The 14,081-nt window shown below is 39.5% G+C and overlaps 2 protein-coding genes across 9 annotated transcripts in view; one reads left to right on the forward strand and one right to left on the reverse strand.

The window, feature by feature from the left end:
- LARS1 (leucyl-tRNA synthetase 1) overlaps positions 1-1,945 on the reverse strand; it is a 60,660-nt gene extending 58,715 nt beyond the window's left edge. For 3 of the 5 annotated variants that reach the window (XR_014491577.1, XM_083355373.1, XM_083355376.1), the window contains exon 1: positions 1,871-1,945. Coding sequence is in view for 1 of the 5 variants with exons in the window: in XM_083355373.1 (XP_083211499.1) it covers positions 1,871-1,876 (6 nt within the window). In the remaining 4 variants the exon portion in view is untranslated. Of the gene's footprint in view, positions 1-1,390 lie in introns of all 5 variants that reach the window. The other 2 variants (XM_083355374.1, XM_083355375.1) reach the window with 1 other exon arrangement.
- Positions 1,946-5,277: 3,332 nt separating this feature from the next.
- Positions 5,278-14,081, forward strand: part of RBM27 (RNA binding motif protein 27) — a 42,158-nt gene continuing 33,354 nt past the window's right edge. For all 4 annotated transcript variants that reach the window (XM_083350907.1, XM_083350909.1, XM_083350908.1 and 1 more), the window contains exons 1-2: positions 5,278-5,500; positions 11,043-11,161. In XM_083350907.1, coding sequence (XP_083207033.1) covers positions 5,442-5,500; positions 11,043-11,161 — 178 coding nt within the window. In that variant the 5' untranslated portion in view covers positions 5,278-5,441. The remainder of the gene's footprint in view (positions 5,501-11,042; positions 11,162-14,081) is intronic.

Genomic DNA, 14,081 nt, shown 5'->3' on the forward strand with positions numbered 1-14,081 from the left:
CACTTAACAACTCTAGTTGTTAAGCGATGCAGACATAAAATTAAGCAGCATATTACAATTATGATGTCAATTATGTTCCTGCTGCAGTCATTAAGTGAATCACCCAAGATCATTAAACACAATATCATAACTGACTTGGGACTTCCTGCCAGCCTCCCACTGACTCTGCTTGTTGGAAATCAGCTGTGAAGGTTGTAAATGGTGATCCCATGTCAGTAGGATGCTGCAAATGTCATAAATGTGCACTAGTTGCCAAGCACCCAAATTGCAATCAACTGACTGCGGGGATGCTGCAATGGCCACAACTTTGAGGACCAACTGTAAGGGGTTTTTTCAACACCACTGTCACTTTGAATGGTTGCTGAATGAGTAAGTGCTCAGTTGTCCTGAGTTGGGACAACTTGTATTAGACTAAAAGGAAAGTTCTTTTTAAAAAGGAAAATGTATTTCACAATTTGAGATACATTACTCAATTTCTGACACCCTGTTCCATTCTGTATGAAAATTGGAGATATGCAACTATTGTTAATAAATATAAATAACAAGTTATTATGTAAGTTGAATATAAATCTGGCAGTTGTTCTTAATTAATGAAGCAGAAAAGCCTCAAAGTACCACTAGTCATATTGCTATCTATTGAACCAAAGGGCAGTCAAAAAAGTATTACATCAGCACATCAGTTGGAAATTTACATGACAACTCCAGTGACTCCTAAAATGCAATGTAAATTTATAAAATCGTATTTATTTCTCCCTTTTGACTAAACAGCAATTTACAATCAAAGGAAAACAGCTAAACTAACCAATATAGCAGGTAAATAAGACAAACTCAGCAGGAGCAAAACCAACCAAAACAAAGTATCTCAAAAGCTATTATTTTCGTTAATCAGCTAATCACACTTAGGATAAAGCTATCAATGTCTCATTCTTGAATTTGGGTGAAATTTACTACAGTACTTGTAAAACTAGCATTATGTAAAAGCAAAACATCTTACTGGTATGTACCAACAACAGCACAATCCAAATTCTTACAAGTCGCCAGAAGTGTTCTTTTTTAAGGCAGAAATCTCATACCTGTACCAGTTTCACAGAGGACAGATCTCAAAAAAAATGGAACTCTTTTTTTCCCCCTGAACAAAGCTCCTGTCCTCACTTGACTATCATTTCAAGCTAATTGGACAAGGTTTCCTAGTGACTTGTGCAAAGGATCTTTCTTTTGTAAAGTCTGTAATTGAGATATTAACCAGAAGGTAATCCAGTTAATCCAAACAAAAGTAAACCGGGCAAAAAAAGCTGGCATCACACAATAAGCAACAGGAAATGTCTGAAACGAAATTTCATGTATTTTTATCTTTTTAATTATGCCTCCAGCACAGGGACACCTTACTCACCTAGACGTCATAAAGGCACTCAATTCCCTTAATCCCCAGTCAGACTGTTCGCTGAGGAATATAGGAATTGAAATACATACGGTACAAAGAAAGAACGAGAATGCACCATTAGGTCAACCTTCCCCAACCAGATGTCTTGCAAAGAATGCAGAGGTTTCGGGCAATTCTCACAAAGCACCACTTTATGCTACCCGTCGAGAACAGCCCTACAATTCTGCTTATTTAGTATTTAGTTTACCGCGCGTCATTTAACCCCGATTATATTCCAACAAGCCCCTTTCTAAGTGAAGGGACGCGTCACAGCTCCGGTGCATCTCGATAAAATGACAGCATAGGAAGGAAGGAAGGGGGAAGGCCTGTTCGCCTCTTTTCTGCTTTTTTCTGCGGACAGGACAAATCATCCTCCGATCCCTACTCGTGGTCCGACTGCTAGCTTAGCCACCTGACATCAATCCAGGCAACGCTATCCCCGATATTCACCGTCATCGCTCCTCGATAGTCTGAAAGACGTCAACCTGCAGCTTATACGCCCCTGCTCCACGCCGCCGGTTCTCCCACAATGCACTTCAAAGAAAAGATGGAGCCGGTTCCTTCGCAAAGACTTTTGGGATGTTGAGTTTGCGCAGAGCTAACGCAGCGCATGGTACCCGCCAGCTGAACTACAATTTCTCTCTAAACACCAAGCTTTACATACAAGCGCTTGTCGCGTGGGTTTTTTTTTTTTTTTTACAAACCGCGAGGTCCTGGAATTGACTACGTTCCCCATAATGCACCGAGAGGGTGAAACATATCGATACTCACCAATGGGAGTATCCGAATCTTAGTTTCAGTCTTTCTGATGTTACGTTTCTCTGTGTTGGATGTCATAAGTGAAGCGGGAGGAATGGAAGTGACATAATTTGTATAACTTTTCAGAAGCTGTTGCAAAACTGCAAATGTAATCAGGGCTGATTCTGTTTGCATTCTTTTAATTGTTTTTAAAACCTGCAATACTTTTCTTCATACTGAAAAAAAATGCCTTCCAGCCTTAAAATAAATGTAACTAATTATAATTTGGATATTCAAATTGGTTGGATTATGAGGAATATCCTTTAGGGCTTGATTCTAAAATGCATGCCAAAGGAATGCATTTTGCTGGAACAAAAATAAGTTGTATGCACTGTAGTCCTGCTCACTGATAAACTATCCTATATTTGTTTCTGAAAGTTTGCTAAGTATGCAAGAGTTATGATATCCAAGAAGCTTTTCGGTGCTACTTGATGTTCAATTTGATGTCATAATATTGCAATGTTTCTCAAAGAGAAAAACATTCCAAGAGATATTTTATTAAACCATCTCTTGTTAAAAGCATATACAAGCTTTCAAAATTGCCTGAGGCAGAGCATATTTTTACTAAATAACATGTCCTTGTTCACAGGAAAAATAAATTATAGTATTGATGACAAAAATTTAACAGAACATAGGTATTTCTAGAAAAAAGTATAATACAATATTGATGTTTCTTCAGAGTTTTATTTAAAATAATTTTCCTCTAAACCTTGCACTAAAGAAATAGAAGATGGCTTTTTTGCATTTATACTTATATGCAGTTAAAAATTCAAAATTATTAGGACATAAACCCCATTGAAATCAGTATTTACATAAGCAATATTACTTTTGCTATACTGTACTGCACATACATAACAATATGCCCAGGGAATCAAAGGGCTAATAAAGTCACTATTAGGCTTATCTTGTGCAATAATGATGCAGCAATAGCATTCAAAATATGACAGGAAGTGCCTTTTTAGTTTCTAAACCCAGACCACCCATCATTGATAGTCAGGCATTTGGGAAACTAAAATAGTTCACACATCCATTTGTCTTATACACTGCAAGTATCAGCACTGAAAATCCTTCAGTGAAAAATTACTTTAGGTCTGTAATAGCTCTGTCTTTAGTTTACTGTTTACTGTAATTACATTCTTTGGATACATTCATAAATTCACTATCTTGCAATGAACTCTAATGACCAATATAAATACTACTTTTGGGTAGACATATCCAAGCCCATAGAATTAATCCTCCCCCAAATTAAAAAGGAATATGCTACATTATAAGGAGCAATACCTAATTTTTAATAATATGAAGATACAAGAGATGACTGGAAATTTTAATATGCTCCAAGACTGTTCTAGTTAAAGAAGAGATGATATATTCATTTAAAATTCCATTAGATCTATAGCAGACATTTAAATCACAAGGAAACTTTAATGAACCATTAGAAAATTTTGTAGCTTTGTTCTTTAGCTTAATGCAACATTCTTACTGAAAATATGCATTAATATTTTGCAATATAACTTGATAAATGAGCACCTAAAATAAATTTTACTTATATTACTATTTTTGCTCCACCTTATTTTCAATTCTAATTTCAAGATGGCTGCTATTCTGTATCAAGTGATTAGATCTGATTTCTGTCAATTTAATGAATGAAAATAAAATTATTCTGCATTATTTTGCTTTGAACATTTTGTTAAATAACATTCATAAAAACCTGCACAGTATGGAAAAAATATGATTTATCATTTAAACTTTAACCATAAATATTAGGAATAGAATAAATGGGGAAGGTCAAATGTAGTGACTTTGTATAACATTTCCAGTTCCTGATGTTAATTTCATTATAGCCAGGAATTCAAAGTATTTAGATACTGTATTTCTCTTGATTTTATTCCCCTAGAACTCAATTAGATTGGGCTAAGAGTGACTGGCCTAATTAATTGGGTATCCATGGCTGAAAGAGGATTTAAACTCGTTTACCCCATCCTGTTCCAAAACTTTAAACTATTACACCACAATGGCTTTTCTGTTAATGTGTAGCTGTACATGAGGAGTGTGTAACTCATATGTATTTTAATAAGTATTTTCATGTTACATGTAACCATTATTACTAGATATTGCTTTCCACACATAGTACGTTTATTGGGGGATTTAGATGATCTAAATTTATGGCATATCAGCTTTCACATTAGTTTTAACCTCATCAGATGCTTGTAGTTATATCCTACGCTAGCAAGTATGAGAATTGGTGGGAGGCGAGACTGTAGCCATGTGCAATTGAGCCTCAGTAATTTAGTTTGGCGCTCTCTATAATGCAGAAATACTGTATGTGAAACAGATCGTAATTTATGAAGGCCTGGTACTCTCTCAGCTTGATTATTTGCTTGCAGATGTTTCATTACCCAACTAAATTTTATTATTTTACTTTATTATTATTTTAACTGTTCTTAATTTTGGTAATTGTTGTATTGTTATTTTAAAAACCTTGTGAACCGCCCCGAGTACTACAGGAGAAGGGCGGTATATAAGTCGAATAAAGATAAAGATAAAGATAGTATACACATATACTTAAAAGAGAACCATTCTCGAACTGGATACAAATTCGTGTGGAATCAACACAACGCCGTGCATAAAACGCAGACTTCTGACTCGATGTATGCCCGATTAATATGCAACGTACGTAGGAATGTGTTCGGCAAAAGCTCGGAAACACACTTTTTACACTACATGATTTCACGAACTCCAACGACCCGCGCTCGACGACCGGCTTCCCCGAATTCTCAGCTCTCTTTACAAAGAATTCAACGCGTGTCGACTCGACCTAACCTGCTGAGGCCTCCCACCGGTGTCCCCCCCCCCCTCTCCCCCTTGCCACTGTACCGTACTCCCAGCAGCTTTCGGATTGGTTCCCTTCGCTCGGGGGTCCTGTCGCGCGATTGGCTGGCTTTCCTAGAGGCTCCGTCATCCGATTGGCTCCGCTGTGAAACCGGGTGCCCGCCCCTTCTCCGATGCCCAGCAGGTTACGTTGCGCCCTCTCGGTTAGCTAGTTCCTGGTCTGACTTAGGCCCAGGCTCGGCGAAACGGGGGAGGGGCGAGAGTTACTGCTGCTGCTGCTGCTGCTGCTGGCGGCCACTGACTACTTGGCGGGAGAGGGAAGAAGGGGCCGGAGTCCAGCGCGGGGGGATGTTGCCCTAAGTGTAACTGCAGCACCGCCGCGACCCTCCTCGCCATGATCATAGAGAACGTGGACGCGCTCAAGTCCTGGCTGGCCAAGTTATTGGAGCCAATGTGAGTGCGGGCTGGTGCGGGAGAGGCGCCGGGGGACGGCGGGTGGGGTGGTCTTCACTTCCACCCGGGGGCGTTGGGGGGGGAGGGAGAGGGAGCGCAGGGTGAGGGAAGTCTTGGGACCTTAAGGCGGAGGTTATGGGGCTTGACCGGGGAAGAAGGGTGGGCTGGCTTGGGAAGGGGCCCGCAAAGGATGCGTGAATCTGGGGCTAATAAGCCGGAGGCGCGGGAGAAGCCGAAGACACCCCCCCCCAAGAAGAGAGGGAAGAGAGGGAGCGGGGTCCCGCCTGTGGCGTGGAGGGTACCTCTGCCTAGATGCCAGAGAAGACATTGTAGTAACAGCTACAGAATAAGCTGGGAACCGGGGGGGAGAGAGAGAGACACGTGAGAATGAAGGGAGTAATGAAGCGCCTGAGTTTGTACGGGGACAAAAAGCGGGGTTCTCTGCTCGCCTACTTGGTTCCCCAAACGTCCCAATCGTGGTATAAGAGCATTGAGGAGAATGAGGGTTTGACAGGGAGCCTCCTGTTGTTGAGAGGCGCTGCCTGGAAGTGAAAAAACGTTTAGGAAAGTGGATCCTATACTATTAAAACAGAAATGAATCCATTGCCCATCCTTCGCTCGAACCCGTTCTCTACAGTTTGGGTTTGAGTTGAGTAGTAAAAAAAAAAAAAAGAAAAACCTCTAGAAGAAAAAGCAGCTCGCTAGAATAATGAAATAATTTTTTACCAAGTTCAATATTATTGGTAAACAAACATAATACCAAGAGGTATTGTGATATATTTTTTTTTATGCAAGCACCTTGTCTATAACTTTGAAAAATGCTGACCCATTGAAGTTTCGAATCCTTAACATTTTATTTTACTCGGTCTATCACTTGACCAAAAAAAAAGAGTACCTTATAGCAGTTATTACATCTTTCAGGACATTCATGAAAAGTTTTTTGGATTAGAACTTGTGTCTTGTTTACTGTGTCACTTGTTTTGACAGAGGGAAATATTTTTACTTATTAGCTGTGTTACACTTTAATTGCATATATGTTTATAACTACATATTATTGCTTGTACTACAAAGCACCTAGATTTTTTTGAAACTGACACTTTAAAAATTGAAGTATACATGTTACATTAAAGAGTACCATGCTACATCGTAGAAATTCTAGAGAATATACTTAAATTATCTCAATTCCTAAATTTTTGTAATTATTAACTTTTTGACCTTGAATACTTAACTATGTTATCCCAAACTTTACAGCCTATTTTAAGTGGTTTTGATATCTCATGAATTAAGTTCTTAAACTGGAATGCTGATTTGGTCTCCTAAGATAAAAATAAAATGAAGTAGAATAACATTGAATTCTGTTACATGAATGAATGAATGAATCTTTATTGTCAAAGTACAACCATGTATAGAGATTGGCTGAGCCCCCCTTCGTGCCTCCCACCACCACAACTCACAGTGGTGGGGGCACGAAGGGAGGCTCAGCCAATCTACATATGCAGTTGGCATTTCTAATTAACCTGTGGAATCTCCTATTGAACTTTTATACCATATAAAATGGTAGGATTACAAATGTGTCCAAATCTCTAAGCACATTTGAAAGGCTATTTAGTGTTTATAATTTAGTGTTGTCTTTTACAGCTGAATACAAAAGTTTAGTTACTCTTGGTCATCATTTACATTTTAATGAATCCTTAAATGAAGAGAATAAAACCTGCATATGGTTACAGTTAAGCACAACACCTTGCTGCAAATCTCAGGGCATGTTTGCTATTTGCAAGCAGTTTGTTTACAGATACAAAATAAAAAAACTATATGGAAAGTACAAAGTCTGGACACTCTTTTAGTCAGCATTTTGTAATATTTATTTCAGCAGAAATATATCAATATTTCCTCTGACCATCCAGAAGTTTTTCTGTTGTTGCTTTTGGGGGGGTGTTCCCCCACTATTCATTGCAAAAATCTTCTGGGTTAGAAATCCTTGGGTCTATTAGCATGAATGGCAAGCTTGAGATCTTTCTCCACAGGTTTTCAGTAATACTCAACTCTGGGAACTGTACAGACTGTCCCAAATCCTATATTTCTCTCTCCTTTAAGAGCTTCATGATTGATTTGGAAGTATGTTTCAGATTGTTGTACTGCTGAACTATCCAACTTCTTTTCAGCTTCATTTTCTCCACTGGCTGTGGGACATTAGCATGAAGATCAAGACAAATGTCTGCCATAAGTGCCTGGAACTGGACAGATCTACAAAACACAATTCACAGATTGCTGCAAACTACCTGCTGAAAAGTTTAGCTAGCACTGGAGAAGTTATCCACAGCACAACATTTATTGTACAAGAATATACTGCAAGGAATAGTTGATAAAAACTTTTTCTCCAACCTCATCACAAAAGTCATCATCTAAGGTACGCAAAAAGAAACTTGAAAAGGTCTAGCACATTTTGGAACAAAGGGGTTTGGACTGATGAAACAAAAAAATTAACAGCTTGGTTACACACAACATACATTTGAAGAAAAAGAGTAAAGCATTTGAAGAAAAGAATACCTTAGCTGCTATTAACATAAGATGGCTCTATTATGTTTTGGGATTGTGTAGGCAATCAGTGGCAAAGGAAATATTTATACAAGTAAAAGGAATGAATTCAACTTAATATCGAAATATCATAGAAGCTGATGTCCCACAGTCAGTGAAGATCCTGGAGCCAAAGCAGAGAGGTTGTTATTTCAGCAAAACAGTGATCTGGAACATACAAAAAATAAAGGCTCTAGAATAGCCTGAGCAGTCCACAGACTTACTTATTTAAAATCTGGGGAGATCTCAAACATGCAAGGAACCATAAGAATATTGCCTATAAGAGTTCAGTAGCGAAAAGTCGATGAAAAAATATCTAAAAGCAAGAACAGGAAGAATCTTAGTTGACTATAGGAAATATTTGGAAGTTGCTGTTTCTGTCAAAGGAAGTATCTACAGAATACTAAACGGGTGTTCAAATTTCTCATCTGCCATATTCATTTTCTACTTTGGGATTCATTGAAAGATGCACTTCAGTTAAGATTGCCTAAAATTTTCTGTTTAATTGTGCACTTAATATATAGTACCATGCAACTGTAGTCTGTCCTATGTTTTATTATTCAACAATAAGCATCTCGATCAGAGGTCTCCAACCTTTTGGGCACCAGGGACCAGTGCCACGGAGAAATGTTTTTCTGTGGACCAGAGGGAGTGTGGTTTTGAGGATAGACCTTTGCTTGTTTGTGCAGCCCACTTGCTGGCATACTATGGACCAGTTGGGGACCCCTGATCTAGATGAAGATTTTCATACTCATATTTAAAGTTTAATTCATTTTGCTTGCTTAGTTGTGACTACAAAGGTTCCTTCTTTAACATGGCTACGTTGAATCTTGCAGTAAATTATGTAGATTAAATTGATCCCAGTTGGTAGAGTTCACGCAATATATCCAAAGAACTGTAGAGCCATAACAGTATATATCTAGAGATATGCAAAGAAATATGCATCATGAAAAATCTTGGCAAGTCATAGTGGTTCTTCACTGTCTTGCCTCATTCCCTCATACAATAAACATAGTTTATAACCCACAATATCTGAGTTCACATGTGAACCATAAACTAACCATATCACAGCTTAGTACAATGTGTAAATATCAATATGTAATGCAATATCTGCATTACTTTCAAGACAAGCCATTTTGGATGATCAACTTGATGTACTATTAAGTTTAGAAGAATTGAGTTTACATTATTTCATTAGTTTCAGCAGCAGAAAAGGAATAAACAAAAGACTGATTATGTAAACAAAGATCTATCAACATACATTTTAAATCTTCATTTCAAAAATCAACATACATGAATACACAACAAAACTTTGTATAGAAAGACTTGTGTATTACTTCCTATCTTGTAAATTTACAATTCTTTTAAGCCAAAATACTACTGTAATTCAGGATTTTCAAGGCTGCAGTTAGACTACTTCCTGAAGACCTGCAAATACTGACCCTAAGATCTTTTGCATGCAACTTTACCTGTGACTACATTTGCTTCTGACACTTTACATGCCATTGAAGTGGTGTTCAGCATCCTTTTGCTGAACGTGCAAAATAGGGCTTTTGTCTACAAGAGATCTTGTCTTTTTCTCCTTATCACTTTCTTTACTTTCCCCCACTATAATTTATAACACTGTAATAAGTTGTAATAACTAATTTATGATTAACACTTTCAAAGTCAAGTATAACTTATATTTTAGTATTTTAAAAATCAGATCATTTAAACATCACTGGATTGTTGGATATACTCCCAGCCTATATTTGGGTTATAATAAAAATATACTCCCAAAATTAAGTTATTCTTGGGAGCATATTTTTATTATAATATAAAGATTTCTATATTAATAAAGTTGTGTTTATGGTTTACTTTAAAGAATTTCAGGACATGATATATTTTCGATTGCCTCATGGAAACTATTAGGACATTTTAAGAGTAATATTTTTGTAAGAAATAACTAAGAGAGATAGCCTGGGCAAATGATTTGGGTCATTTTACTGTTTATAGACAGTGTGTATCTGCTTCCTCCTAAGCACTGGATAATATCTACAATAATATTGATAGTTAATTGTGGTGCATGGGTTCAACAAAATAATAATTCAGTTAATGCTCAGTTACTCTTGAAACCAATTTGTAGTAGTGCACCCTGGAAGGAAAGGTATTAGTTTGGATGGAATGACATATTTGCACAGAACGACATGACATGCAGAAAAGATATATAATGGAGAGGAAAGTAAATGACAGGAAGTCACCAGATGACTGACTGTAGTGAATGTGGCGGGGGGGGGGAGGAGCAGAAACAGGAAAAGAATCTGAACAAAAACTTGAGGAAAGAAGAAAATGCATCTCTGAAAAAAAAGCTAGAGTATTTGACAGAAAACTAATGAGGCTGACCAAGGATCAGGCAGAGAAAAAGTAAAAGCATTTTTCCCCAACAAAATAGTGTCTTCTAAAACAGGAACCTTGAGGAAATAACAATAAAATAATATGCATCCAACTGCTAAGGCTGTAGTAATGGAGAAAACTTCATATGGAGCCTATAATATGTAAAAAGTACAGAGTTGTGAATTTAACATTTTTAAAGGCATTTTTATGGACATAAATGTGGCTTTTGCTGTGATCTGGTAACACTAAAGAATTCTATAGTGTGAAGGAAGTGTGGTAAAAGCGGGATCTTACATTCTAGCCTGATTTAAATTTAAATTTACCTTTAATAATGATTTATTCGTAGTAACATTGAATTTGTTTCTCTGGAACTCATTAGTACGGAGCATTGCTTGCTATGTGAAATGTTTTGCTTAGCTTATTGTACATTCAGTTTTCTATTTGTATATCAATTACCCATCTAGAAGTTGTACCAGACCTGTCTATGTGAATAAGATGTTACATCTTCAGAAAACTTTATCGTAATACATCATCTTGTGTTAGACTTCTCACACTAAAAGTTAATAAAAGTAATAATAAAAGTATTTTTCCTCAGATGTGATGCTGATCCATCAGCTTTGGCTAACTATGTTGTTGCACTGGTCAAAAAGGACAAGCCAGAGAAAGAACTGAAGGCTTTCTGTGCTGATCAGCTAGATGTATTTCTGCAAAAAGGTACAGTTATCTTTATTAATAATGTATTATGAATTTATATAAGGTTTTTCATTATAACTGAATTACAAATAATAGACATTATTATGGTAATGGCTTACATATTTTATAACTTTCAAATATTGTTATTAGTACATTGTTGCTTTTCTTTTAAAAATAAAAAGACCTTCACTTGTTGGGCAGCTTAAAACATACTAATAAGGCAAATATATAAATTCCTGTCTCAGGACATCATGGGAAACCTGTTTACAGATCAGGAAGCTACAGATTGGTTCTATGAGTGAGACAAAGCTCTCATTTATTCAACTAACTGCTGGATGTACTTAAGGGCAATAGGAGTGGAAAACGACTGTGCTTTGAAATTGGAGGAACAAACATCAGTAACCTGCACTGTGCTGATGACACAACTGTGATATCTGAAAATGCAAAGGATTTGCAAGCTCTAGTAACAAAAGTTAAGAAGCACAGTGAAAAAAATGGAACTAAAATTAATTATAAAGAAGACCAAACTAATGACATTAGGTGCAACAACCAGTTTTAGAATTGATAACGATATCAAGGTAATAAGTATATTCTGCTTTTTAGGGTCAACCATCACATGTAAAGGAGCAAATAAAAGAAAGTGTCATATTAACACTTTCAAACTTAGTTGTTGGAAAACAAAGAAGTGGAACATCGAACAAATTAACCCAGAGTTCTCATTCAAGGCAGAAATAACAAATTATCCTATTTTAGATTTAGATTTAGATTTATTGAGATTTTTATACCGCCCTTCTCCCAAAGGGACTCAGGGCGGTTCACAGGGCATAAATATGAACACCAATACAAACATTAAAAAATAATTAAATTAATGCCCAAGTTAAAACCAGAATAATAAAACAAACCAATAAAAAACCCAAGTACCCCCATCAGGCCAGACCCGCTAGTTCAAATAAATGGGTCTTCAACCCGCGACGGAAGGATCGGAGGTCTGATGCCATCCGGAGCTCGACCGGCAGTTGGTTCCATAACGCCGGAGCACCCACAGAGAAGGCCCTCCCCCTGGGGGCCGCCAGTCGACATTCCTTAACAGGAGGCACCCTGAGGAGGCCCTCTCTGTGGGCGCGCACAGGGCGGAGGGGAGTCAACGCCGGCAGCAGGTGGTCCTCGAGGTATCCCGGACCCATGCCATGTAGGGACTTAAAGATCATAACCAAAACCTTGAATCTTACCCGGAAGACAACTGGCAACCAATGCAGCTCACGGAGCAAAGGTGTAACATGGGAGTACCGGGAAACTCCCAAGACAACTCTCGCGGCCGCATTCTGTACCAGTTGGAGCCTCCGAGTAGTCTTCAAGGGAAGTCCCATGTAGAGAGCGTTACAGTAGTCTAGGCGAGAGGTCACGAGCGCATGAGTGACCGTACACAAGGCCTCCCGGTCCAGATAGGGCCGCAACTGGCGCACCAGGCGAACCTGGGCAAAAGCCCCCCTAGTCACGGCCACTATGTGATCCTCCAAAGTGAGTCGTGAATCTAGGAGGACTCCCAAGTTGCGAGCCCTATCCACAGGGGGTAAAAGCTCACCCCCCATAGAAAGAGGTGGAACATCCCAGGTGTCTCGGGAAGCCGGAATGTACAGCCACTCAGTCTTGTCAGGGTTGAGTTGAAGTCTGTTCCTCCCCATCCAGACCCGAACCGCCTCCAGGCAACGGGACATCACAGCGAGGGCATCACTGGGGTGGTTTGGGGTCGAAATAAAAAGTTGGGTATCATCAGCATATTGATGATACCCAACTCCAAAACCACGAATGATCTCACCCAGCGGTTTCATATAGATGTTGAACAGGAGAGGCGAGAGGACCGACCCCTGAGGAACTCCACAAGCGAGAGTCCTAGGGGTCGACCTCTGCCCCCCTGCCAACACCGACTGCGAGCGTCCCAGGAGATAGGAGAACCACTGAAAAACCGTGCCTCCCACTCCCAATCCCCTGAGACGCTGCAGCAGGATACCATGGTCGATGGTATCAAAAGCCGCCGAGAGGTCTAATAGGACTAGGACAGAGGAATACCCCCTATCCCGAGCCCTCCAGAGATCATTCACCAGAGCGACCAATGCCGTCTCCGTGCTGTGCCCGGGCCTGAAACCCGATTGGTAAGGGTCCAGATAATCCGCTTCATCCAGGACTAGAGGGAGCTGATGCGCCACCACACTCTCAACAACCTTCGCAAGAAAGCGAAGGTTGGAGACTGGACGGAAGTTGTTCAATACAGCTGGGTCCAAGGCAGGCTTCTTGAGGAGAGGTCTCACCACCGCCTCCTTCAAGACGGTGGGGAAATAACCCTCACTCAAAGAAGCAGATATAACCGCCTGGAGCCAGCCTCGTGTCCTCTCCCTAGCTGCGTAAACCAGCCAAGAAGGGCACGGGTCCAATAAGCATGTGGTGGAACTCAGCTTCCCCATAATCCTGTCCACTTCATCAGGGGTCACAGAATCAAACTCCTCCCAGATAACATTGACAAGACCGCCCGTGTCCTGATCGTCAGACTCTGCCCAGCTGGAGTCCAAACCGGTCCGAATCCGAGCGATTTTATCCGACAGATGTTGACCAAACTCCTCGGCACGACCCTGCAAGGGATCCTCCCTCACCTCCTGATTAAGAAGGGAGCGAGTCACCCTAAACAAGGCGGCCGGGCGATTGTCTGCGGACGCGATGAGGGTGGAGAAGTAATTACACCTCGTTTGTGGTACATTAGGCAAAAGCTAGCTCTCTGGAGAAGTTGTAAAGCTGAGAAAGGTGAAAATCAAGAGAAGAAGAGGATAACCAACAGCAGGATGGATGGACTCAGTCACAGTGAGATGGGTCCTCTGTTGGAAGACTTTAAGGAGGAAATTAAAAACAGATCATCATGGAGAAGATATATATGATCGCTAACAGCTGGCAC

The sequence above is a fragment of the Vipera ursinii genome (genome assembly GCF_947247035.1).
Source record: "Vipera ursinii genome assembly, chromosome: 2".
Lineage (NCBI taxonomy): Eukaryota > Metazoa > Chordata > Lepidosauria > Squamata > Viperidae > Vipera > Vipera ursinii.